General features: G+C 46.1%; 2 protein-coding genes across 5 annotated transcripts in view; one reads left to right on the top strand and one right to left on the bottom strand.

Moving 5' to 3' along the window:
• The first annotated feature begins 696 nt into the window (after positions 1 to 696).
• RPUSD3 (RNA pseudouridine synthase D3) lies at positions 697 to 8,459 on the top strand. Of its 2 annotated transcripts, XM_059077699.2 has the most exons (9): positions 697 to 909; positions 1,220 to 1,359; positions 2,219 to 2,263; positions 2,397 to 2,496; positions 3,346 to 3,453; positions 3,529 to 3,613; positions 3,836 to 3,959; positions 6,057 to 6,196; positions 6,963 to 8,459. In XM_059077699.2, exons 1-9 carry the CDS (start codon positions 785 to 787, stop codon positions 7,152 to 7,154), a joined length of 1,059 nt encoding a protein of 352 aa, XP_058933682.1. In that variant the 5' UTR covers positions 697 to 784; the 3' UTR covers positions 7,155 to 8,459. The 2 variants fall into 2 exon arrangements, with proteins under 2 accessions (XP_058933682.1, XP_066899597.1); XM_067043496.1 differs by lacking the exon at positions 6,057 to 6,196 and having other exon boundaries at positions 760 to 909.
• The window catches only part of TTLL3 (tubulin tyrosine ligase like 3), a 30,476-nt gene continuing 12,734 nt past the window's right edge, over positions 7,717 to 25,458 (bottom strand). For 2 of the 3 annotated variants that reach the window (XM_067043471.1, XM_067043472.1), the window contains 5 exons: positions 24,135 to 24,378; positions 22,684 to 23,119; positions 11,066 to 11,238; positions 9,910 to 10,108; positions 7,717 to 9,704 (listed from right to left, as the gene is read on the bottom strand). In XM_067043471.1, coding sequence (XP_066899572.1) covers positions 9,375 to 9,704; positions 9,910 to 10,108; positions 11,066 to 11,238; positions 22,684 to 23,119; positions 24,135 to 24,378 — 1,382 coding nt within the window. In that variant the 3' untranslated portion in view covers positions 7,717 to 9,374. Of the gene's footprint in view, positions 10,137 to 10,802; positions 11,239 to 22,683; positions 23,120 to 24,134; positions 24,379 to 25,458 lie in introns of all 3 variants that reach the window. The other variant, XM_059077649.2, reaches the window with a different exon arrangement.

Raw genomic sequence — 25,458 nt, forward strand, 5'->3', positions numbered from 1 at the left:
CGCCTGCCAGTGCAGGGGATATGGGTTCGTGCCCCGGTGCGGGAAGATCCCACATGCCGCAGAGCGGCTAGGCCCGTGAGCCACAACTACTAAGCTTGCGCATCTGGAGCCTGTGATCCGCAACGAGAGAGGCCGCGACAGTGAGAGGCCTGCGCAACGCGATGAAGAGTGGCCCTCACTCGCCACAACTAGAGAAAGCCCACGCACAGAAACGAAGACCCAACACAGCCAAAAATAAATAAATAAATTTATTTTAAAAATGATTAATGGGTGATGAATAAGATTTATTTCCCTTATAGATCTAATCAAAGGACAGTTTCCGGTTTTGAGATTTGTTTTGGTTTTGCTTTTATAATGGTGCAGTGAACGTCTTTCTGCCTCTGGCCTTTTTTTCCCTTTGGATTTTGCACCAGGCTGTGTTCTTCAAAGCAAGTTCACTGTACCAACGAGTGTGGATTTTTTTTTTTCTTTTCTTTTCCAATTTGCCTTACAAAATTGTGCGCTATGGCGGTTTTGTTTTTGAAGTCAGAAGCCTCCTAAGAATTGCAATGATGATTAGAAAACCTGGCTGTGTCTTAAGACAGGTCCTCTGACTCCCAGTAAACTCCTCCCCTGCTCCGTGCCTCGCTTTCCCCAAAAGCACAGACGAGAATTTCTTCACCTCGTTCCCTGGCAAAGGCAAAGCTCCACCTTCTCACAGCTCTGAGCCTCGCCATTCCGCTTGACAGTCAATCTGACCAATCAGCACGCTGTGGGGCAGCCCCGGGGAAGCCCTTCCGGACACATGCGCACTGTCCTCGCTCCGGAGATGGGCGGCTGTCGTGTTTGGGGCCAGGTTTGGGGTGGCTGGCGGCGAGGTCCGTGGGTCCGCGCAGCGCCCACAGCCTCGAGCTTTGGCACCGAGGCCCGGTGATTAGCAACCCCCGCCCTCCTTTGTGTAGGAGGGAGGTTGGGGCCGCGGGAGGGTGTGTGCGGGATCTGGAGTTAGGCAGATATGGGTTCTAATCCAGCTCTGCTGTGTGACCCTAAACTGGTCAGTAGACCTCTCTGAGCCTCAGTTCTCTCTTCTGTACAGTGGGGCCAGTCGAACCTAACACTTCGGGAAGCTCAACCCAGGCTTTCTGAAGCATTAGTAGGAAGCCGCAGGATTTAGGAAGAGGTGTGTGGAGATAAGAATGGGCGGCAATGATTCCCCTGTTGCTTACCTAACCTTTTCCAGGCATCAGCAGCAACGTCGAGGCTCCAGCAAACGGTCGAGGCCCCTGGATGACCAGCCTTTCTCGGGGCTGCTGCGGCCAGAGAACCTCAGTAGGGAGGAGCTGGTTGATGTGTTGAGGGCAGCTGTGGTGGATCAGAAAGGTGAGGGGTGGGAGGGACAGCTGCAGGGAGACCCGGAAGGGGAGGAGTCTTCACCTGAGCCTTCTGAGCATCTGGCTGGGTGCCCTGCTAAAGCCTGTGGGATCAAATCCTGGTTCAGCCTCCCACTAGCCGTAGGAGTTGGGACCAGACAAATAATCTCTCTGTGCCTCAGCATCATGGGGATAGGGCTGTGGGGTGGGAGAGTGTAGATAACTAGAGAGCTTTGCACTAGTAGGCTCTCTGTAAAGGAAATTGCTGTAATAAAGTGTTTATTGAGGGGTAAAACACAGGCTTTGGAGCCATATCTAGGCTCTGTAATCAGCTTGCTGTGTGGCTTTAGGAAAATAACAATTTCTCTGAACCTCAGTCTCTGGTGATTTTTAAATTTTCTCAGCTATTTATTGAGCATAGGCTATGTTCCAGGCACTGTTCTAGACATGGCTACATAGTGCTGAACAAAATAAATATGGTTTCTGCCTTCAGGGAGCCAACATTTCAGCGGGAGAAATTGATTAACCAGAAAATAAATGAAAAAGGTACTTACTAGTGATCAGTGCTATGAATAAAACAGCGATGATGAGGAACTGCAGGAAGGGAGCAGACATTAGATTGGAGACTCGGGCCTCTTTGTGATGGTGACATTTGAGCCACGATGATATGAAGGAAGTAACCACGTGAAAATCTGAGAGGGGAAACGGCAAGTGCAAAAGCCCTGAACCTAGCATATGCAAGGTTCAGAAAGTTCAGGATGATAACTCATGTGTGAGAGTTGTACTGGGACCACACGACAATATGAATTGAGAAAGTGCTTTGTAAACTGCATTTGCTGTTGATGATGTTTATGTATTATACGTTTCAGGACCTCTGGTGACATTGAACAAGCCACAGGGCCTGCCAGTGACAGGTATGTGCAAGGGAAAGAGATGCAATGAAAGGGGTTTTGATGTCTCTGAGGGGACGAAATAGTGAAGAGAAAGGAAAGGTGGGATAAAGTTGCCTCTGGGAGCAACTTGTACTCTTCCTTTTTTTTCCCCCAGGGAAACCGGGAGAGCTGACGTTGCTCTCAGTGCTCCCGGAGCTGAGCCAGTCCCTGGGGCTCGGGGAGCGGGAGCTCCAGGTTGTCCGAGCATCTGGGAAGTAAGTGGTGGGGGTGAGGGGAAGGTAGAAGGACAGGCATCCATCTGGGGTGGGGGCATAACTACTTGGGAATAAACTGAGACATTTCCCACGGGCTGGTTTGGGATCACAGAGGTAGGATACAAGGAAAAGGAGGAGGGAGTGGATAGATGTGGGTTCAAATCCTTATGCATAAACTGTGAACTTAGCTATCACTGAGCCTCAGCTTCTTTAATCATAAAATAGAGCTAATAATATCTATGCTCAGTGTGCAGTCACTTCTCTAATTCCATATTCGTGGCAGGTATTGTCAACTGATCTGTGATATTCTTTCCTCTAATTGCTATCTGTTAGAGACAGTGCTTGAGATGAAATGTTTCTGCAGTTCCACAAACTCATGGGCTTGTGGGGAATTTAATTATTTAATAGCTAACATATAAAAAATTCCTAGTACAGTGCCTAGCACATGGTAGACACACAACAGTTGGTGGTAATTGTTATGATGTTTGGCTCTGAGCTCCCTGGGAGCCACAGCAAAATAAGGAACACATTTAAGCTATGTTCTCTTATTACCAAACACGGGGAAGACTTACTTGTTTCTCAGGAGGAGGTCTGGGTTATAGTCCTGATGTTACTGCTTGGTCTTAAGCAGGTCAGGTCAGGTGTTCCTTTCTAGGGGTCTCTCTTTTTTTTGTTTGGCTGTGCCAAGCGGCATACAGGATCTTAGTTCCCCAACCAGGTATTGAACCCACACCCCCAGCATTGGAAGCACAGTCTTAACCACTGGAATGCCAGGAAAGTCTGGGGTCTCCTTTTTGTTTGGGTGAGCCCAGGGGATTTTAACTTTTGTGATTTGTCTCCTTCCTCCAGGGAAACCTCTGGGCTTGTACTCCTCTCCAGTTGTCCCCAGACAGCAAGCCGCCTCCAGAAGTTCTTCACTCATGCACAGAGAGCCAGGAGACCCACAGTCACCTACTGGTGAGAGGGAGGCTCCCAGGGCAACGGGGAGGTCCCAGCAAGCCACTGCGTGACTTCCTCTTGCCTCTTTCTCAGTGCTGTCACTGATGGGATCCCAGCTACTTCTGAGGGGAAGATCCAAGCAGCTCTGAAACTGGAACACATTGATGGGGTCAATCTTGTGAGTCAGAGGGTCTAGGTGGGGAAGAGGAGGGGTCCTTCCAGACATATTACCCCTACAGGGTACAGACATGGGTGACTGGCCCTCCACACCCCTAACACAGGCGAGTGACGACTGCCTGTACCGCGGCCCTGTCCTGAGTCTGTTGGGAGCAAGGAGAGTCTGCGGGTGGTTCCCAGGTATGTGTGAAGCTTGTTCATTCTTGGGGGGCTGCCACCACAGGTAGTTCCAGTGAAGTCCCCATCCCGAAAGGACATCTTGGAAGGTGTCAAGAGGACCCTCAGCTACTTCCGTGTGGTGGCCATGGGCTCTGGCTGTGCCCTGGTCCAGCTGCAGCCAGTGACAGGTGGGTCTGGAGCCCCAGCCAGACCTGACAAACGGTATTTGGCCGGAGGAGGCAGGAGGTGGAAGGAGGGTGGTAGTTTTAGTGGCAGCCTGGGGAGCACTGGATGGACTGCAAGGCTGTATGTGACCAGCTCCACCTGGAGGGGCAGTGCTTCTATCAGTCTGATGGTCACCCCTCTGCAGCTCACCTGTTTTTTCTCTTAGTTATTGATCTCCAGGTCTTCTCTTTACCTTTGATGTTCTGTCGTTTCACTATGGTGAATCCAATGTGTGGGTTTAGTTTTATTTATCTTGCTTGGGATCCACTGTGTTTCCTGAGTCTGAAGATTAATCCATTTCATCCATCCTGGAAAGTTCCCTTTTCAAATGTGCCTTTTGCATCCTTCCTTTTGAATGCCTGATAGACATCTGACTTTCTCATTCTACCGCTATGTCTCAACTTTCCTTTCCCATTTTTCATGTCTTTATCTCTGCTGCTTTCTGGGTAATCTTTAGATCTACCTTCCAGTTGAGTAATTTTCTCTTCCGCTGGATCTAACCTGCCAGTTTAACCTACCCATTGATTGTATTTTTCACTTCTAGAAGTTCTAGTTGGTTCTTTTTTTTTTTTTTTTTAGTTGGTTCTTTTACAAATACAAATGGCCTTCTAAAAAATAAGGTATCTGTTTTTTTCTCATATTACTTGTTCCTTTTTGTCTTTAGTCGTTTAAAACATATTTATGTTGTGTTTCTATACTTCCATTGTCTGAGATTCTGAGGGTCTAACCCTGTTGTGTTTCCTGCAGACTCTCTCCCCTTGGTGGATTGTTTCCTTCTTGTTCTGTGATTCGGGATTGTGAATTCATGTTAAGCTGGGCCTCTATCAGTGGAAATCCTTTATTGCCTCATTGGAGGTGGTGACTTCAGGAGAGGTTCTGCCTTTGCTTCTGCTGAGTGTCCCATGTCACTGCTTCAGGACCTAAATATTAATGTCTCAGTTGGAAGTTCACAGTTCATGCAAGTGGTATTAGAGCCGCAAACCTGTGTGAGAGCAGCTCACGGTTGTGAATTCTTTTTTCTTCCCCTCATCCACACCTAAGGTTCTCATCTCCCTTCCTTGGTGGCTGGCTTTTTCTCCTGGTCCATTCCTGTCAATGAAGATGTAGCCTCTCTGATTTCATTTGGGCACCAAGACCTCACCCCTGGCCCCTTGTAGCTACTTAAACCCAAGCCCCCTGCATCCCAAGATTGGCAGTACCCTAGAAGAGGTGAAATGTTGGCTTCCCTGTGCTCTGGATGTTTTCCTTTTGTATCTTCGTCTGGGGGAACTTACTTTCCTCGCTGCCCAGCTGTGCATTTAGAAGGATGATCGTTAAAAGTTTTCCAGTGTTTCTAAGTGGTTTATAAGAGGTGGATTTTTAGATTACCCAGTCCAGCATATTGCCAGATGTGAAAGCAGAGGACAGCTCCCGGGTTTGAATCCCAGCTTACGGTGGGCCAGTCACTTCTTTTTGAGCTTCGGTTTTCCTGTCTGGAAGGTGGGAATGATGATAGAACCCACCTTATAGGGTTGTCAGGAGGATAATAAGTTCACTTATGTGAACAATTTTGTACCGTTTAAGTTTCCCCAAAACCAGTTCAAGTTGGTGTAATCTAAAAGGGGAAGTTATTGGCTCAGGTAACTCAAAGTTCAGGCCTGGCTGCATCCGGAGGCTCGGAGGACATCATCAGGAAGCTGTTTCTCACTTTCTTTTCGCCTCCTGCCTGCTGGCTTCTTCCTCCCACAGCCTCTCCCCGTGGGGGCAGAGATGGCAGGCGCTCCAGCAGCCCCAGGCTCACACCCCATCGGGAAAGAGCGTTCTTCATTCCCAGTAGCTTCACAGTAAATTCAGGGTGGCCCCTCTTCATGGACAAATCCCGCAGGGCCGGTGGATTGACAGCTCTGACTGTCCCGACCTGGTCATGCGCCCCCCTCCACTGGCAGGGGTGGTAGCATTCACCTCTCTGAAACCACACCATCTGAGAATGGGGGTGGCCTCTCCCCAGAGGCAAGGGGAGGGGCAATACCGGGTGGACAGAGCCACTGCCTGCCATCTGGCCTGTCTCTCTTGTCTTCTAGCGTTTCCCAGCCAGCTACAGGCACACATGGCACTACAGCTCTGCCCTCTGCTCGGGGACCACACGTACTCTGCCCGTGTGGCCACTGTTCTGGGCCAGCGCTTTCTGCTGCCTGCTGAGAGCACCAGGCCCCAAAGACAGGTACCCAAGACCACCTGCCAGCTGCCTTTTGGGGTGGGCTGGGGGTGGGGGTGGAGAGCATCTCCGGACATTAGCTATGCAGCTTGGGCTTCCGTAGCTCCCGGTAGCCCTGTCTTGCTCTGTGGCCCTGAGCAAGTGAAACCCCCTCTCTTGGCTCTCTTTCTGCCCATCTGTTCAATAAGGAAGTCGAACTGGCTGATTTCTAAGGGCCCTTCTAAGTCTGCCATCCTTTTTGGTATAAGGGGTAAAAGAGGTTGTGTGTCTGTTTGGGTAACTCTGTCTGCTCTAACAGAAGAACCTTAAGTACCAGAGCCTTGACACAATAACTTCCTTCTGTGTTAAGTCCAATTAATGGCGGTAGGGTAGAGACGGGCTTGCTCCAAGCATGGGTCACTCGGGGACCCAGGCTGTTGCTATCCAGCCAGCGGAGGAGGAGACAGGGCAGGTTCATGGGGGAGGTTTTCTCCGGCCAGATCTGGAAGCGGGATACATGCTCACACTCCTGTGGCGTTCAGTGGGGCTCAATCACACGGCCTCACCAACCTGCAGGAGGGGCTGGGGAATGTAGTTTCCCTGAATGCCCAGGAAACTGATTCGGTGACCCCCCAGCTGGTCTCTGCCGTAGTGTGTGTGTTTGAGTGTGTACGTGCGTACGTGTAGAGAGGCATGCAGAACACGGACGCAGAGGGAGGAGGAAGTACTTGCCTCACTCCCATCTTGCTTAGAGCTCACCTGGCTGAATGCTGACATGTCTCTCCCACCCCAGGTCCTGGATGAAGCCCTCCTCAGCCGCCTCCACCTGACCTCCTCCCAGGCTGCGCAGCTGCCCCTGCACCTCCACCTGCATTGTCTCTACCTCCCAGGTGCCAGGCCCAGGGACCCACCCATCAAGCTTCTGGCACCCTTGCCCTCTTATTTCTCCAGGACCCTGCATTGCCTGGGGCTCCACTACCAATAGTCCTTCTGGGCCTTCTGTTCCCGCTGGAAAGCAGTGGGGGTTGGAGGGAGGATGGGCTGCAGTCAGGCCCGAGGAGAGTGAGGTCAGTGCTCGACACGCAGAAGGCCACAGTGTAAGATCCTCTGTAGTTGGACAAACTTAAGGTCACATCCTAAGGCCACTTGCTGTGTGGTGTTGGGCAAATGACCTCATCTCTCTGGACCTAAGATAATAAAAGTACCTACCCTCATAGTATCATTTTCAGGATTTGCTGAGAAAGAAAATGTGTATCATGGACCGTGGTTTCTGCTGAGTTCAGTATGTGGTCTTTATATTTGGCTGTTTCTGGCCCATTTCTAGCTGAGAGGAAAATGTTAGGTTTTTTAAAAAAATTGTGGCAAAATACACCTAATAAAATTTACCATCTTAACCATTTTTACGTTTACAGTTCAGTGGCATTAAGTACATTCACACTGTCGTGCAGCCATCACCCACCATCCATTTCCAGACCTTTCTCATCTTCCCAAACTGAAACTCTGGCCCCATTAAACAACTCCCCCTCCCCGACCCCTCCCTGCCCCAGTTGCCACCGTTCTGTCGTCTGTCTCTATGTATTTGACTACTCATTTAAGAGGTTAGATCTTTCACTTGAAAAAATCGTGAAATATATGAAACATACAGAGTGCATAAAACATCTCTGTGATTTAAAGAGTAACTCTAAGATGACAGCCACATAACCACCACTAGGCACAAAATAGAAGCATCCCTTCTCCTATCCTAGACAACAGCAGCTCTCAACCCTGGCCCCACATGAGAACCCCCGACCCTGCCCACTCAGAAAGCTTAAAAAAAAACACCCATGCCTCCCATGACTGCACCCCAAAGATGCTGGTTTCACCAGTCTGGGACGGAGACGTGGCATCAGATCATTTTTAAAAGCTCTGGAATGGGTACTGTTGTTCAGTCAAGGTTGGAAACCACTGCCCAGACTTGGGGAGAATTCTTTGTTTGTTTTTTAGAGTTTTACCACATATACGTGCATCCCTAAACAATGTATTTCATTTTGCCCCGTTTCTGAAGTTTCTGTTGGAATGGAATTGTGCTGCATATATCCTTTTGTGACTTGTTCTTGCTCTACCCTGTGAAATGCATCCGTTGTGCGGCGCGGAGTTGGAATGTCAGAGCTTGCAGTCTATCCATCTGACTGTTAAGGGACACTTAGGTCGTCAGCTGTTACCACAGTGCTGCTGTGAGCCTGCTGTACGCATCTCCTGGTTCGGCTGCACACGAATGGATTCATAAATATACCGAATATACGTATCTTCATTTGACTAGTGTGTTAGTTTCCTAGGGCTGCGGCTGCAACAAATTACCACAACCTGAGTGGCCTAAAACAACAGAAATGGATTCTCTCCCAGTTCTGGAGGTCATAAGTCCAAAATCAAGGTGTCAGCAGGGCTGTGCTCTCCCTGAAGGTTCTAGGTGAGAATCCTTCCTTGCCTCTTCCTGGCTTGTGGCTGCATCACACCAGTCTCTGCCTCTGTCTCCACATGGCCTTCTCCTCGTTTGTCTTCTCTTGTCTCTTGTAAGGACACTTGTCATTTGGATTTAGGCCCCATCTGGATAATCCAGGATGATCTCATCTCAAAATCTTTAACGAACTTACATCTACAAAGACCCTTTTTTCCAAATAAAGTCATATTCACAGGTTCCAGGAAGACATACCAATGTTCAACCCATTACAATTAAGAAATACCAGACTTTGTCAGATGCGTGTGGCTTATTGAATATTTCCTTTTTAGGTGACCTTGGCCCCTTGCAGAGGAAGGGAGAGACCCACTTCATCTGGAGAAGGGCTGGGTCCACTCTTCTGCTGTGTCTCCTGCTGTCAATCTTGTGCCCATTAGATGTCATTCTGCTGCCAGCCCAGCTCCTCCTCTGGGCTTGGGGACCGGGGAGACCCGCAGGGCTCAGCAGTCGTGGTAATGTGTCCCAGGCTTCTGTTCACTGCCACATGGTCTTGGGCAAACCACGTCTCCTCGTTCAGACTCCGTTTCCTCATCTGTAACATGACACTTATCCTCCCACCCCGAGATCAGAGATGCCAGGGGAGTCCCTGGACAGGATGCCTCATGTCTGTCACTGGGTGGGAATTCTGGGCCTTGCTTTGTGGAGGAGTTGCTGATGGCCTCTAGCTCTTGTTCTGGACCTTGGGGTACAGAGACGCACCCTTCTCTCCCTTCAGCCTCTAACAGAAAAGGAGCCAAGCCTCAAATACTTCATTTGCTTTTTTACTTGGCACTGCGTCCAGGATAAGGGCGGTGACGACTGAAGCAAGGACTTCTGTAGCCACACGTCCCTCATGCCCCCCAGACCCTGGTGTGCACTGATAAGGGGCAGGGGTCCCGGAAGGCTCAGTGTTGTCATGAGGCATGTCTCAGCCTTGGGTTTGTCGCAGAGTCTGGCCTTGAACTTGCCTTTGGCCTTCATCTTCCCGTGGGTGCTAGGAAGATTTCCGACTTCAAAGGGTTGAGACCACAAGTTACTTCCAAGTGGGGGACCATGAAAGCGCTGGGGAGCAAAAGCCTCGGTGTGAAAGGAGGAGAGAAGGGGAGAGATGGTCAGGACTCTGTTCAGGAAGGGGGTTCTGAGGGGTACAAGGCCTTCCCCTGGGGCTCAGGCCATCCTGGGAGCTACCCTCTACCTGCGCCCTTCCAGCCCTAACCCCAGTTCTCAGCATTGCCCACCAGGGTATGGGTCACCGTTCGAGGCCCACCTTTCTTGGTTTCAAGGCGCTGGGTGCCAGCTTGAGCTCAGGGTTAGGTGGGAGGGAAATCAAAACCTTGGCAGTAGGTAGAGTCATCAAGGCCTTGCCTGGGGTCGACAGGGCCTCAGAGCCCGCCAGCCTGCTGTGCTGCCGTCTGAGGCCCCGCCCGTGGGGTCGGAGCACACGGGGAGAAGACGGCCGGGCCGTGCTGTGGAGGGTGGGGAAGTGGTGATGGGCTGTGAGGGCCTGGGGAGCCCCAGGCTGACCAGCTGTGCCTCCAGGTGTGCAAGGAGGGCTGGGAAGCAGGGGGGAGCTGACGGCTGGGGTGTGTGAGGGCAGATGGAGCCCTCCCGGTTCCTTCTCCAGAGGCCGTGGGAAGAACACAGCGCTTGGAGTCCAACAGACCTGGGTCTGCCTCCCAGCTCTGCCCCTTCTGAGCTGTGCAACCTTGGGCAACTTCCTTCAACTTCCTGATACCTCAGCTGGAAAATGGGGATAATAGCACCTACCTCGCCAGGCTGTGAGGACTAAAGGAGCTGGTCAGGTATCAACACAGTGTAAACTGTTAAGTGCTGTACACATATTAGTTCCTTTCCACAAGGTGACTTTGCACGGAGGCAAAGACAGAATACTGCAGCAGGAAAAGCTTGGGCTCTGGAGAGAGGTCAACCTGGGACTGAGTCCTGGCATCTTCGAAATGAGCACAACTGCCTGGCCGAGTGACTGCTTTGGAGGGGACGATACTCATTTGGTTGTGTTTTTTAAAAACGCTTTGTAAGTGGTGGCTTTTACTTACTACCGGTGGCTCTTGGGTGGGGACAAATCCAGGTGGTTAGGAGGGGCTTGGAGAGCAGGAAGATATTGCCTTGAGACCCTGGGGTGCTGTGGGGGAATGGTCTTACCCAGGGCCTGGGGGTTCTTCAGACTCAATGGCAATCTATTCAAGGGGTGGGGATGCCCGTCCCCACTAGCAAAGGTCATGGTGAAAATGCAGCCCATCCTCGTGCTGGGGGGGTCCCAATTCTGGAGACTGGGGTGGACCAGGGCTGTGTCACTTTTCGCCTTGCCTTTCTTCCCCTTTCCAGGGGCCGAGGTGGTGGCAGTGGAGTCTGGCTTCTCAGTGTGCACCAGGCTCCTGGCCCCAGCAACTTTCCTAGAAGCTGACCTGTGGGTAAGGGTTCTTGAGTCCTTGCCTTCCCCAGAGCCTCGGTGGGTCAGCAGGTGAGGGAGGGCTCGGCGGACTTCTATCTGCCGGTGACACATCGCCAGGGGTTTCTTGATGGTGGAGCCCTCTACTAGAAGCCGGATACCCACATACTGGGGCACCTCCACGGCAGGCTGTGGGGAAGAAGAGGGGACAAGGCCTGCTCAGACAGTGCTGCTGGAATCCTAGGCCTGGAAGGACTCGGAGCACAGGTAGATGGAATTAACTTCTGGGGCACCTGGTCAGGAGACACTTCTGGGCTGACAAATGCAAAGCCCATCTATGTCTCTTAAGGGGTCCGGGCCTGGAGGCCTGAATCAGTACCCAGAGGGTCACAAAGCCCCTAAGATGAGTAACCCAGAGGAGTGGGGAAGGCTTAGCCATGCTCCCACCTGCACCCCTCCAACCCCTTGCTCTCCGAAACTGCCCAGCCGCTGCTGGAATGTGTGTTCTCCTCCACAGGCCGCTGCGGATGGACAGCTTTCTGAGATGAGCGAGATTCTCTGCTGAGAGCATATGAGTTATGACACCCAGATAGGTAAGAGGCCTGGAGCCTGCCTAAATCCTTGTCTGAACCCAAGACATGGGGAAGCAGAGACTCAAAGAAGGCATTCTGTGGAGAGCATGAAGTAGCAAATATGCAGATGGAGGTAGAGAAAACAGTCCAAGAAAGGAGCTCCTGTACCACTTTCAATTCCCATTAAGCCAAGCTGTACTTCCTGCAGCTGGACACAGGAGAGACCCTGTGTCTTGCCAGGAATCTCCTTTTATTTATTATTTATTATTATTATTAATTTTTTGGCCACACCACACGGCATGCAGGATCTTAGTTCCCCGACCAGGGAGCGAACCTATGCTCCTTGCCATGGAAGCACGGAGTCTTAACCGCTGGACTGCCAGGAAAGTTCCTAGGAACCCTCCTTTAAATCTGGAGCTAGTTTGAGGTGTTTTCTGCGTCATCAAAGGATCCTGATTAGAATCTATCTAAACAGTCACTTGGAGCTTCTTAAAAATACAGATATCAAGGTCCTACTGTATAGCACAGGGAACTACATTCAATATCCTGGAATAAACCATAAAGGTAAAGAATATGAAAAAGAATGTATGTATATGTATAACTGAATCACTTTGCTGTATACCAGAAGTTAACACAACATTGTAAATCAACTATACTTCAATTTAAAAAAATACAGATATCAGAGCTCAAGGAAAGCCCAGTTGATGAGGCAAAGCTCAACTTTATGGAAAAATCTCAGCTAATAAACGTAGAAGGAATGATAGAATTAGCAATTTACCATTTTGCAACTCTAATACAATAGGTAAGAATCAAAACTAGATATCAAAACAAGTAGGTGAAAAGGATGACAGGAAAATGTGTCATCTGCACACTCCCAAAGAATCACCCTACAAAGAAACTGATCATTGCAAAGGGGAGGATGCAACTTACAATGGAGAGATCTGGTAGCCAAGGCCTTAAAGCCATGGTCAGACTTAGCATCACTAATCATGAGATACCCGACAATGTGTGCCTTGTGATGCTGTATGAGGTACCCAGCATCACCTCTCAAGTATACTTGCCAAAAATGTGTAATCTGAACTTCATCAAGCTGTGTGACCTAACTTCTACTTTACAGGACATTCAGATAACAGATGAACAAGTTAAATACCACCATGAGGAAACAATCAGATAAATCCAGAATGTGGGACAGTTCCGTAAAACAACCAGCCTGGTGCCTTCAAAACATCGAAATATGGGGGGAAAAAAGCAGTGGCGCTGTTCTAGATTATAAGAGATTAAAGAACATCAAAGAGAATAAAATACCTAGGAATAAATTTAACCAAGGCGGTGAAAGACCTGTACACTGAAAACTGTAAGACACCGAAGAAAGAAATTGAAGATGACATAAATAAATGGAAAGATATTCTGTACTCATGAATTGGAAGAATTAATATTATTAAAATGTCTATACCACCCAAAGGAATCTATAGATTCAATGCAATCCCTATCAAAATTCCAACAATATTTTTCACAAAAATAGAAAAATCAATCCCCAAATATGTATGGAACCACAAAAGACCCCGAACAGTCAAAGAAATCTTGAGAAAGAACAAAGCTGGAGGCATCACACTTCCTGACTTCAAACCATATGACAAAGCTATAGTGATCAAAATAGTATGATACTGGCATAAAAACAGACATGCAGATCAATAGAACAGAATTAAAAGCCCAAAAATAAAACCACACTTATGTGGTCAATAATTCATGACAAAGGAGACAAGAATATACAGTCTCTTTAATAAATAGTGTCAGGAAAACTGGACAGCCACAGGCAAAAGAATAAACCTGGACCACTACCTTACACCATACAGAAAAATCAACTCAAATGGATTAAACACTTGAACATAAGACCTTAAACCATAAAACTCCTAGAAGAAAACAGGCAGGAAATTTCTTCACATCAGTCTTGGCAATGATTTTATGGATTTGACACCAAAAGCAAAGGCAAAAAAAGCAAAAATAAACAAACTAAAAAGGTTCTGCACAGTGAAGGAAATCATCAACAAAATCAAAAGACAACCTACCAGACTGGTTCAAGATGGCAGAGCAGAAGGACATGCGCTCACTTCCTCTTGTGAGAGGACCAGAATCATAACTAACTGCTGAACAATCATGAAAAGGAAGACACTGGAACTCACCAAAAAAGATACCGCACATCCAAAGACAAAGGAGAAGCCACAATGAGACGGCAGGAGGGGCACAATCACAATAAAATCAAATCCCATAACTGCTGAGTGGGTGACTCACAAACTGGAGAACACTTATACCACATAAGTCCACCCACTGGAGTGAAGGTTCTGAGCCCCCTGTCAGGCTTCCCAACCTGGGGGTCTGGCAACAGGGGGAGGAATTTCTAGAGAATCAGACTTTGAAGGCTAGTGGGATTTGATTGCAGGACTTCGACAAGACTGGGGGAAACAGAGACTCCATTCTTGGATGGCACACACAAAGCAGTGTGTGCACTGGGACCCAGGGGAAGGAGCAGTGACCCCACAGGAGACTGAACCAGAGCTACCTGCTAGTGTTGAAGGGTCTCCTGCAGAGGCAGGGGGAGGGTGTGGCTCACTGTGAGGATATGGACACTGGCAACAAAAGTTCTGGGAAGTACTCCTTGGCGTGAGCCCTGCCAGAGTCCGCCATCAGCCCCACCAAAGAGCCGGGTAGGATCCAGTGTTGGTTTGCATCAGGTCAAACAACCAACAGGGAGGGAACCCACCCTACCCATCAGCAGACAAGTGGATTAAAGTTTTACTGAGCTCTGCCCACCAGAGCAACACACAGCTTTACCCACCACCAGTCTCTCCCATCAGGAAACCTGCACACGCCTCTTAGATAGCCTCAACCAGCAGAGGGCAGACAGCAGAAGCAAGAACTACAATCCTGCAGGCTGTGGAACAAAAACCACATTCACAGAAAGATAGACAAGATGAAAAGGCAGAGGGCTATGTACCAGATGAAGGAACAAGATAAAACTCCAGAAAAACAACTAAATGAAGTGGAGATAGGCAGCCTTCCAGAAAAATTCAGAATAATGATAGTGAAGATGATCCAGGACCTCAGAAAAAGAATGGAGGCAAAGATGGAGAAGATGCAAGAAATATTTAACAATGACCTAGAAGAATTAAAGAACAAACAAACAGAGATGAACAGTATAATAACTAAAATGAAAAATCCACTAGAAGGAATCAATAGCAGAATAACTGAGACAGAAGAATGGATAAGTGACCTGGAAGACAGATGGTGGAATTCACTGCTACAGAACAGAATAAAGAAAAAAGAATGAAAAGAAATGAAGACAGCCTAAGAAACCTCTGGGACAACATTAAACACAACAACATTCGCATTATAGGGATCCCAGAAGGAGAAGAGAGAAAAAGAAAGGACCTGAGAAACTATTTGAACAGATTATAGTTGAAACCTTCCCTAACATGGGAAAGGAAATAGCCACCCAAGTCCAGGAAGCACAGAGAGTCTGAGGCAGGATAAACCCAAGGAGAAACACGCTGAGACACATAGTAATCAAACTGACAAAAATCAAAGACAAAGAAAAGTTATTGAAAGCAATGAGGGAAAAAATGACAAATAACATACAAGGGAACTCCCATAAGGTTAACAGCTGATTTCTCAGCAGAAACTCTACAAGCCAGAAGGGAATGGCATGATATATTTAAAGTGATGCAAGGGAAGAACCTACAACCAAGATTACTCTACCTGGCAAGGATCTCATTCACATTCGATGGAGAAATCAAAAACTTTACAGACAAGCAAAAGCTAGGAGAATTCAGCACCACCAAACCAGCTCTACAACAAATGCTAAAGGAACTTCTCTAACTGGGAAACACAAGAGAAGAAAAGGACCTACAAAAACAAACCCATTACAATTAAGAAAATGCTAACAGGAACATACATATCTATAATTACCTTAAACGTGAATGGATTAAATGCTCCAACCAAAGCACACAGGCTTGCTGAATGGATATGAAAACAAGACCCATACATATGCTGTCTACAAGAGACCCACTTCAGACCTAGGGACACATACAGACTGAAAATGAGGGGATGGAAAAAAGATATTCCATGCAAATGTAAATCAAAAGAAAACTGGAGTAGCAATATTCATATCAGATAAAATAGACTTAAAGAATGTTACAAGAGACAAGGAAGGACACTACATATGATCAAGGGATCAATCCAAGAAGAAGATATAACAATTCTAAATATATATGCACCCAACACAGGAACACCTCGATACATAAGGCAAGTGCTAACAGCTATAAAAGAAGAAATCGACAGTAACACAATAATAGTAGGGGACTTTAACACCTCACTTACACCAATGGACAGATCATCCAAACAGAAAATTAATATGAAAACACAAGCTTTAAATGGCACAACAGACCAGACAGATTTTTTTGTGTGTGTGTGGTATGTGGGCCTCTCACCTCTGTGGCCTCTCCCATTGCAGAGCACAGGTTCCAGACGCACAGGCCCAGTGGCCATGGCTCACGGGCCTATCCACTCCGTGGCATGTGGGATCCTCCCAGACCGGGGCATAAACCCGCATCCCCTGCATCGGCAGGTGGACTCGCAACCAGTGCGCCACCAGGGAAGCCCAACCAGACAGATTTAATTGATATTTATAGGACATTCCATCCCAAAACAGCAGATTACACTTTCTTCTCAAGTGTACATGGAACATTCTCCAGGATAGATCACATTTGGGTCACAAATCAAGCCTCAGTAAATTTAAGAAAGTTGAAATCATATCATATCATCTTTTCTGACCACAACGCTTTGAGATTAGAAATCAATTACAGGGAAAAAAACATAAAAAACACAAACACATGGAGGCTAAACAATACGTTACTAGATAACCAAGAGTTCACTGAAAAAATCAAAGAGGAAATCAAAAAATACCTAGAGACAAATGACAATGAAAACACGATGATCCAAAACCTATGGGATGCAGCAAAAGCAGTTCTAAGAGGGAAGTTTATAGCAATACAAGCCTGCCTCAAGAAACAAGAAAAATCTCAAATAAACAATCTACCCTTACACCTAAAGGAACTAGAGAAAAAAGAACAAACAAAACCCAAAGTTAGTAGAAGGAAAGACATCATAAAGATCAGAGCAGAAACAAAGAAAACAATAGCAAAGATCAATAAAACTAAAAGCTGGTTCTTTGAGAAGATAAAATAGATAAACCATTAGCCAGACTCTTCAAGAAAAAGAGGGAGAGGACTCAAATCAATAAAATTAGAAATGAAAAAGGAGACATTACAAAAGACACCACAGAAATACAAAGCATCCTAAGACACTACTACAAGCAACTCTATGCCAATAAAATGGACAGCCGGGAAGAAATGGACAAATTCTTAGAAGGGTATAACCTTCCAAGACTGAACCAGGAGGAAACAGAAAATATGAACAGACCAATCACAAGTAAGGACATTGAAACTGTGATTAAAAATCTTCCAACAAACAAAAGTCCAGGACCAGATGGCTTCACAGGTGAATTCTATCAAACGTTTAGAGAAGAGCTAACACCCATCCTTCTCAAACTCTTCCAAAAAGTTGCAGAGGGAGGAACACTCCTAAACTCATTCTATGAGGCCACCATCACCCTGATACCAAACCTAGACACAGATACTACCAAAAAAAAGAAAATTACAGACCAATATCACTGATGAATATAGATGCAAAAATCCTCAACAAAATACTAGCAAACAGAATCGAACAACACATTAAAAGGATTATACACCATGGTCAACTGGGATTTATCCCAGGGATGCAAGGATTCTTCAATATATGCAGATCAATCAATGTGATACACCAAATTAACAAATTGAAGAAGAAAAACCATATGATCATCTCAATAGATGCAGAAAAAGCTTCTGACAAAATTCAACACTCATTTATGATAAAAATTCTCCAGAAACTGGGCAAAGAGGGAACCTGCATCAACATAATAAAGGCCATATACAACAAACCCATAGCAAACATTCTCAATGGTGAAAAACTGAAAACATTTCCACTAAGATCAGGAACAAGACAAGGATGTCCATTCTCACCACTATTATTCAACATACTTTTGGAAGTCCTAACCACAGCAATCAGAGAAGAAAAAGAAATAAAAGGAATACAAATTGGAAAAGAAGAAGTGAAACTGTCACTGTTTGCAGATAACATGATACTATACATAAAGAATCCTAAAGATGCCACCAGAAAACTATTAGAGCTAATCAATGAATTTGGTGGAGTTTGGAGGAATCAGACTCTCTGACTTCAGACTATACTACACAGCTACAGTAATCAAGACAGTATGGTACTGGCACAAAAACAGGAATATAGATAAATGGAACAGGATAGAAAGCCCAGAGGTAAACCCACGCACATATGGTCACCTTATCTTTGATAAAGGAGGCAAGAGTATACAATGGAGAAAAGACAGTCTCTTCAATAAGTGGTGCTGAGAAAACTGGACAGCTCCATGTAAAAGAATGAAATTAGAACACTCCCTAACACCATACACAAAAATAAACTCAAAATGGATTAGAGACCTAAGTGTAAGACTGGACACTCTAAAACTCTTAGAGGAAAACATAGGAAGAACACTCTGACATAAATCACAGCAAGATCTTTTTTGATCCACCTCCTAGAGTAATGGAAATAAAAGCACAATTAAACAAATGGGACCTAATGAAACTTGAAAGCTTTTGCACAGCAATGGAAACTACAAACAAGATGAAAAGACAACCCTCAGAATGGGAGAAAATATTTGCAGACGAATCAACAGACAAAGGATTAATCTCCAAAATATATAAACAGCTCATGCAGCTCAATATTTAAAAAGCAACCAACCCAATCAAAAAATGGGCAGAACACCTAAATAGACATTTCTCCAAGGAAGACATACAGATGGCCAAGAAGCACAAGAAAAGCTGTTCAACTTCACTAATTATTAGAGAAATGCAAATCAAAGCTACAATGAGGTATCTATCACCTCACATCAGTTAGAATGGGCATCATCAGAAAATCTACAAACAACAATCGCTGGAGAGGGTGTAGAGAAAAGGGAACCCTCTTGCACTGTTGGTGGGAATGTAAACTGATACAGCCACTATGGAGAACAGTATGGAGGTTGCTTAAAAAACTAAAAATAGAATTACCATATGACCCAGCAATCCCACTACTGGGCATATACCCAGAGAAAACCATAATTCGAAAAGACACATGCACCCCAATGTTCACTGCAGCACTATTTACAACAGCCAGGACATGGAAGCAACCTAAATGCCCATCGACAGACGAATGGATAACGAAGATGTGGTACGTATATACAATGGAATATTACTCAGCCATTAAAAGGAACAAAATTGGGTCATTTGTAGAGACGTGGATGGATCTAGACACTGTCATACAGAGTGAAGTAAGTCAGAAAGAGAAAAACAAATATCGTATGTTAACGCATATATGTGGAACCTAGAAAAATGGTACAGATGAACTGATTTGTAGGGCAGAAACTGAGATGGAGAGGTAGAGAACAAACGTATGGACACCAATGGGGGGGAGCGGTGACGGGGTGGTGGGGTGGTGGTGGGACGAACTGGGAGATTGGGATTGACATGTATACACTAATATGTATAAAATGGATAACTAATAAGAATCTGCTGTATAAAAAAATAAATAAAATTTTTTTAAAAAGACAACCTACCAAATGTGAGAAAATGTTTGTAAATCATTTGTAAGAGGTTTATATCTAAACACAATCTTTTTTTTTTGGGTGGGGGGGCGCTGCACTACGTGGCATGCGGGATCTTAGTTTCCCGACCAGGCATCTAACCCACGCCCCGTGCAGTGGGAGCACGGAGTCTTAACTTCTGGACCACCTGGGAAGTCCCCAAAATATACGAAGACAATCTGATTAGAAAATGGGCAGAGGATCTGAATAGACATTTTTCAAAAGAAGACATACAGATGGGCAACAGGTACCTGAAAAGGCGCTCAACATCACTAATCATCAGGGAAATGCAAATCAAAGCCACAGTGAGATATCATCTTACACCTGTTAGAATGGCTATCATCCGAAAGACAAAAAATTACAAGTGTTGGCGAGGATGTAAAGAAAAGGGAACCCATGTGCATGGCTGGTGGGAATGTAAATCGCTACAGGCGCTATGGAAAACAGTATGGAGATGTCTCAAAAAGTTAAACATAAAACTACCATATGATCCAGCAATTCCACTTCTGGGTATTTACCTGAAGCAAATGCAAACACTAACTTGAGAAGATATCTGCAAGCCTATGTTCATGGCAGCATTATTTACAATAAGCAACACATGGAAGCAACCTAAGCATCCAGTCATGGATGTGTAGAAAAGAAAATGTGGTATATATAAATATACAATGGAATATTACTCAGCCATTAAAAAGAAGAAAATCTCAGGACTTCCCTGGTGGTCCAGTGGTTTAAGGCTGTGCACTACCACTGCAAGGGGGCACGGGTTCGATCCCTGGTTGGGGAACTAAGATCCCACATGCAGCATGGCATTGCCCCCAAAAATAAATAAATAAAAAGAAGAAAATCTTGTCATTTGTGGCAATGTGGATAGACCTCGAGGGCATTATGCTAAGTGAAATAAGTCAGACAGAGAAAGACAAACACCATATAATTTCAATTATATGTGGAATCTAAAATCAAAAACAAACTGAACTCACTGATACAGAGAACAGATAGTTGGTGGGTGGGCAAAATGGGTGAAGGGGATAAAAACTTACAAACTTTCAGTTACAAAATAAATAAGTCATGTAAGGTACAGAATGGTGACTATAGTTAATAATGCTGTATTGTATACTTGAAAGTTGCTGAGAAAGTAAATGCAAGGAAAAAAAATTTGTAACTGTGGTGATAGATGTTAACTAGACTTACTGTGGTGATCATTTCACAATATATACAAATATTATGTTGTACATTTGAAACTAACCATGTTGTATGTCAATGATATCTAAAAACAAAACAAAACAAAACTTCAGAGAAATCTAAGCCATGCCTAATAGGTCCTTTAAAGCAGCTACAGGTCTTTTCAGCATCCCAAGTGTATAGCTGTAGGTCTTATGATTAAGTCTTTAACACATTTTGAGTTAATAGACAGGGTTGCAGGCCCTCTCTGTTAACAGTGGGGCTTCTATCATTTTGAGGGCTGTTGTCCTACATCAGTCTCATGGAAGAGAGAAGAGTTTATCTCTAAGGTCTGTGGACATGGCCTTTGTGTAATAAAATGTGTTATAAATTGATATACAAGAAACCCACAAGGCTTTTAAAAATATCAACTTGGACTGAAAGGGACAGATGCAATATGAAATGAAAGAGGCTTCTGCACCCCCAAAATTCTTTGAGCAGGTAACAGACTAAGAACTACAGAGCATGATCACAGAAGAGGGAGGATGACTCAAGGCTGAACTCACTTTCCAATGGATGGAAGCAAGAGACACAGGGAACTCCTAGAAAGTAAAAATGGATCCTAAGAGCAAAAGGAGAGTTAAGTGCCAGGGTGGATTTCACAATTGCTATGGACTAATGATTTCTATGTACTTCCCACCCTGCCTCTCCTTTCTGAGTGGGAGTATCTATTTTTTAAAAAAAGAAAAAAAGCAAAGAAAGGAAAGAGACAAAACAACCAATGCAAAGTGTGAATCTTGACTACATGTTGGTTTACAAAACCAAAACAAAAAGACTTGGCTAGGGCTTCCTTCCCTGGTGGCGCAGTGGTTGAGAGTCCACCTGCCGATGCAGGGGACACGAGTTTGTGTCCCCGGTCTGGGAAGATTCCACACGCCACGGAGTGGCTGGGCCCGTGAACCATGGCCGCTGAGCCTGCGCATCCGGAGCCTGTGCTCCGCAACGGGAGAGGCCAAAACAGTGAGAGGCCCGCATACCGCAAAAAAAAAAAAAAAAAAAAAAGACTTGGCTATAAGAGATTTTTGGGAATAACTAGGATATTTGAAAAATGCAGATGCATAGTCCCTAAACCAGTCATTTTGGGTCAACTTTCCAGGAGATTCTGGCCTGTGATCAGCATTTGGGAACCACTAAGTTAAAACTTTCCCTTCCCCTCTGCTCTATCTTATTTTCCTGCCCTTATGTTTCCTCATTTACATTTTTTGAAGCCAAAATGCCAATATATTAATTTAAGATACAATCAGTAACTGACAAAGACCAGGAGACTTGGGTTATACAATCAGCACATTCTCTCCCTGTGGCCAAACTTTGATGGAAGCCTAATCCTAATCAGAAGCATTAGGATACTTAATTTAATAACCACAGGAAATTACTTGCAGCGTTCAGAAACCCCTGAAGTCACTTTTCTGACTTTTAAAAATCTTATTCCAATAAATGGACTCAAATCTCTTTTTGGAACAAGGTAAAATAAATAATAATAACAACAACAATAATAACATAACAATAATAATAGCAGCCTCCACAAATGGACTCTTACTATATGTGAGGCACTTTACAGTGATGGCATTTATCATAGAACACCTAACAACCTTACTAAATTTAACAATAGCTAAAACCTCTGTAGCAATTACTATGCGCCAGGCACCTCTAAAGTGCTTTACCTGTATCAGCTCATTTAATTTTCACAATCTTATGACGTAGGTACCATTCTCATTCCCACTCTACAAATAAGGAAACTGAGACCCCTAGAGGTTAGGAATCTGAGCCAGGATTTGAACCCAGGGAGGTTTCAGAGTCTATGCTTTTAACACTATGCTACTGGGCTCTCTAGAAATATTATCCACACATGTTAACTCATTTCATCTCCCAAACCCCAGGAGAAAGATAAGGTTATAGTATGTCCATCTTACAGATGGGGAAATGGAGGCTCAAGGGGGTGAAGCGGCTATACCCAGTCACTGTGGCAGGACCATGACTTGAGCTGGGTTTATGTGACCGCAAAGCCCTGAGCTCCACTATGGGAAGGCCTCCCTGGGTGCTGCCTGGGCCTGGCCACCTCACCTGTTTGTAGATGAGCTCGAAGGCCCCCGTGTCACAGCTGCGGTCCAGCCGCCGGTCGACGACCACGCGCAGGGTGTCGGCCTGTACGCCGGCACAGAGCCGGGCGGTGACAGCCGTGGAGGGCGCCATGGTGGGGCTGGCGTTGATCTCGATCAGCCAGGGCTGGAAGTCCTCACCGAACACAAAGTCAGCGCCGTAGAGCTCGAAGCTGGCCTTCCGACACTGCACGGTGTCCTGGGAGGTCTGCAGGGCGTGGATCACCGCAGCCTTCATGCCGGGCACGATGATGGTGGACCAGGCGTTCGGGGCCCCCATCTCCTGCAGGTGGGCCTGGAACTGCTGGCTTGACCACATGTTTTCTGAGGGCAGCAGTGGGTGTCGGTGGCACGAATTCTCCAGGTGCTTCTGGATGGAGTTGTTGCACAGGTGCACAGAGCTGGGGCAGAGAGCGGAGAGCCGAGCGCTGGTTCTCTGTGCCCCTCCCACCCAAACGTGGGGAGGGCAGGCAAACCCCGGAACCAGCCCGGCGCACTCTGGACCGTTCAGCTTGAGGTGACAAAGGCCTCATCACATTCTTCTAGGGCCACTACCAGTCTTCACTCAGGACCTCTCTGAGGGCACTAACTAACTACAGGGGCCACAGTATTAAGTGCTTTGTGACAGTGTCGGTTAACCCTCCCAGTGCCTGGAAGATAAGAAGGTGGTCAAGAGTACGAGCCCTGTGGTCACCAAGACACGTGCTCAAGTTCTGTCTTCACCGCTAACTGGTAAGACCTTACATAAGTCATTTAACCCATGGGCTCCTTTCAACATCTGTAAAATGGGGGTAAGTAACAGTACCCACTTCACCGGGTTTTCATGGAGGACTGAGATTAACATACATGAAGTGCTTAGCAATCGTCACACACAGGGCACTCAGTAGCCGACAGCTATGAACTCCATATTACTGCCTCCATTCTTCAGATGTGGCAAAGGAAGCTTAAATACTGATAGGTTTTCACCTGACCCAAGTCACAGAGCTTGGAAGCTTCAGAGACGGAATTTGAACCCAGGGCTCAACAGGCTTTCTCTCCCCAGAAATGAACGCTGCAACCTGCCTCTCTCCTCTCGCATTTCTCCCGATCCCCCTTTACCCCGCTCTACGTCCTTTCTTCCATAACGCATATCACTTTTAACCCATTAGATGATTTTACTGATTATGTTCACGGCTTGTCTGTTTCTCCCTGCTGGAATATGAACTCTTGAGGGCTGGGCTGGTTTTGTTCACTGCTGTGTCCCACGTGCCTAGAACACTGAACGGCACAGGGTACCCACAGGTGGTTGGATGGGTAGAGGCCTGCCTGCCTGCAGAGTGTGTTTGGAGCCCTGCATTGCCCTGGAATCTCTGCTCCTTGCCAGCTCCCCAGCTAGACTGGGAGCTCATGGGAGTGAGGGTTCTGGGGGAGGCTCACTTGTCCAGGTTCTTCAAGGAGAAGGGCTGTGTAGAGAAGCGGATGTAGCTGTCGCGGTAGAACCACACAGTAAGTGGGTTCCAGTCGGTCACCAGGAACCACTGTCTCAGATCAAACTTGGTGCCAAAGATGAGCAGGGGCTGCTCAATATACTTCTGCACCACCCACTTGCAGTCCTTCATTGTCATGGGATTGCCGTCCACCAGCTTCAGTATCTCCTCCAGGTGGTCCATGCACATGATGCCTTTGGGGGAAACAGGGTGGTCAGGGATCAGGCCAGGCTTAGGCTGGGAGATGGGTCAGGGGACCATGGACAGCTCATCATAAGCTCTCATTCCCAAAGGACTGACAGGCCCAGATAGGCCCAAGTGGGTAAGCCTGCCCTTCTCCCTATTCCCTTTGGGAAAGCTGAGAATCAGCTAAGTATTTAAAGTTTTTAAAAAAATTAACCAGTTTTATTTGATGAAAAGGAATATATGTACGGATAACAATTCAAACAGTATGGGGCTTTTTTAAAAACCATGTGCATAAATGACTTTGATTAGTTTTTCACAATAACTAATGGAATCTAAAACAACAGAAGTGAAAAGTAGGCAGTACAAAGGGGTATACAATTAAAAAAAATACATCTCCTTCCCCAGACGCAGCCAAATGCTGCTTCCAGGTCCTACGGATGGGCTCCCAGGTTACGGAAGAGTTGTGTGTGTCTCAGTTTCATAGGATCCTATGCACTTAAACATGCTACGGAATTGGAACACTGCTTGGCACTTGATGAGCATTCAGTAAATGTTAACTCGTATCACTATTACTAGTTACCTGTGGAAAACTTCTCTAGCTATAGATTTGCTGGCTCAAAGGGTATGTGCATTTTTTCACTTTATAGAACAGAGATGTTCTACCAATTTGCAATCCCAGCACGAGTGTATGAGATTGTGTGTTTGCCCACGTTCCATCAACACTGTTGATGATTTATTTTTGCCATTCTCTTAGGTAGAATGATATTTTAATTTTATCTGTTCTATAACGAGTGAAGTTAAGTATCTTATGCTAATATATACGGTTGACCCTTGAACAACACAGGGATTAGGAGCGCCAACCCTCCGAGCAGTCAAAAATTCTTGTATAACTTTACAGTAGGCCCCCTGTATCCGTGGTTCCGCATCCACGGAGTCAACCAACAACAGATCATGTAGTACTGAAGTACGTATACAGCGAAAGAAATCCGCAAATATGTGGACGCACGCAGTTCAAACCCACATTGTTCAAGGCTCTACAGTAAGAATCACAAGGCAAACAAACACACAAATCAATCGCATTTCTTCAT

The sequence above is a fragment of the Kogia breviceps genome, chromosome 10, assembly GCF_026419965.1.
Source record: "Kogia breviceps isolate mKogBre1 chromosome 10, mKogBre1 haplotype 1, whole genome shotgun sequence".
Classification (NCBI taxonomy): Eukaryota; Metazoa; Chordata; class Mammalia; order Artiodactyla; family Physeteridae; genus Kogia; species Kogia breviceps.

Excerpts from the sequence above, each read along its gene's own strand:
- RPUSD3 (XM_059077699.2), top strand. The coding sequence starts at position 785 with ATGCGCACTGTCCTCGCTCCGGAGATGGGCGGCTGTCGTGTTTGGGGC. Across the intron at positions 2,264-2,396 it reads ACAGGGCCTGCCAGTGACAG|GGAAACCGGGAGAGCTGACG; the intron begins GTATGTGCAAGG and ends TTTTTCCCCCAG. Across the intron at positions 3,614-3,835 it reads ACATTGATGGGGTCAATCTT|GTAGTTCCAGTGAAGTCCCC; the intron begins GTGAGTCAGAGG and ends CTGCCACCACAG.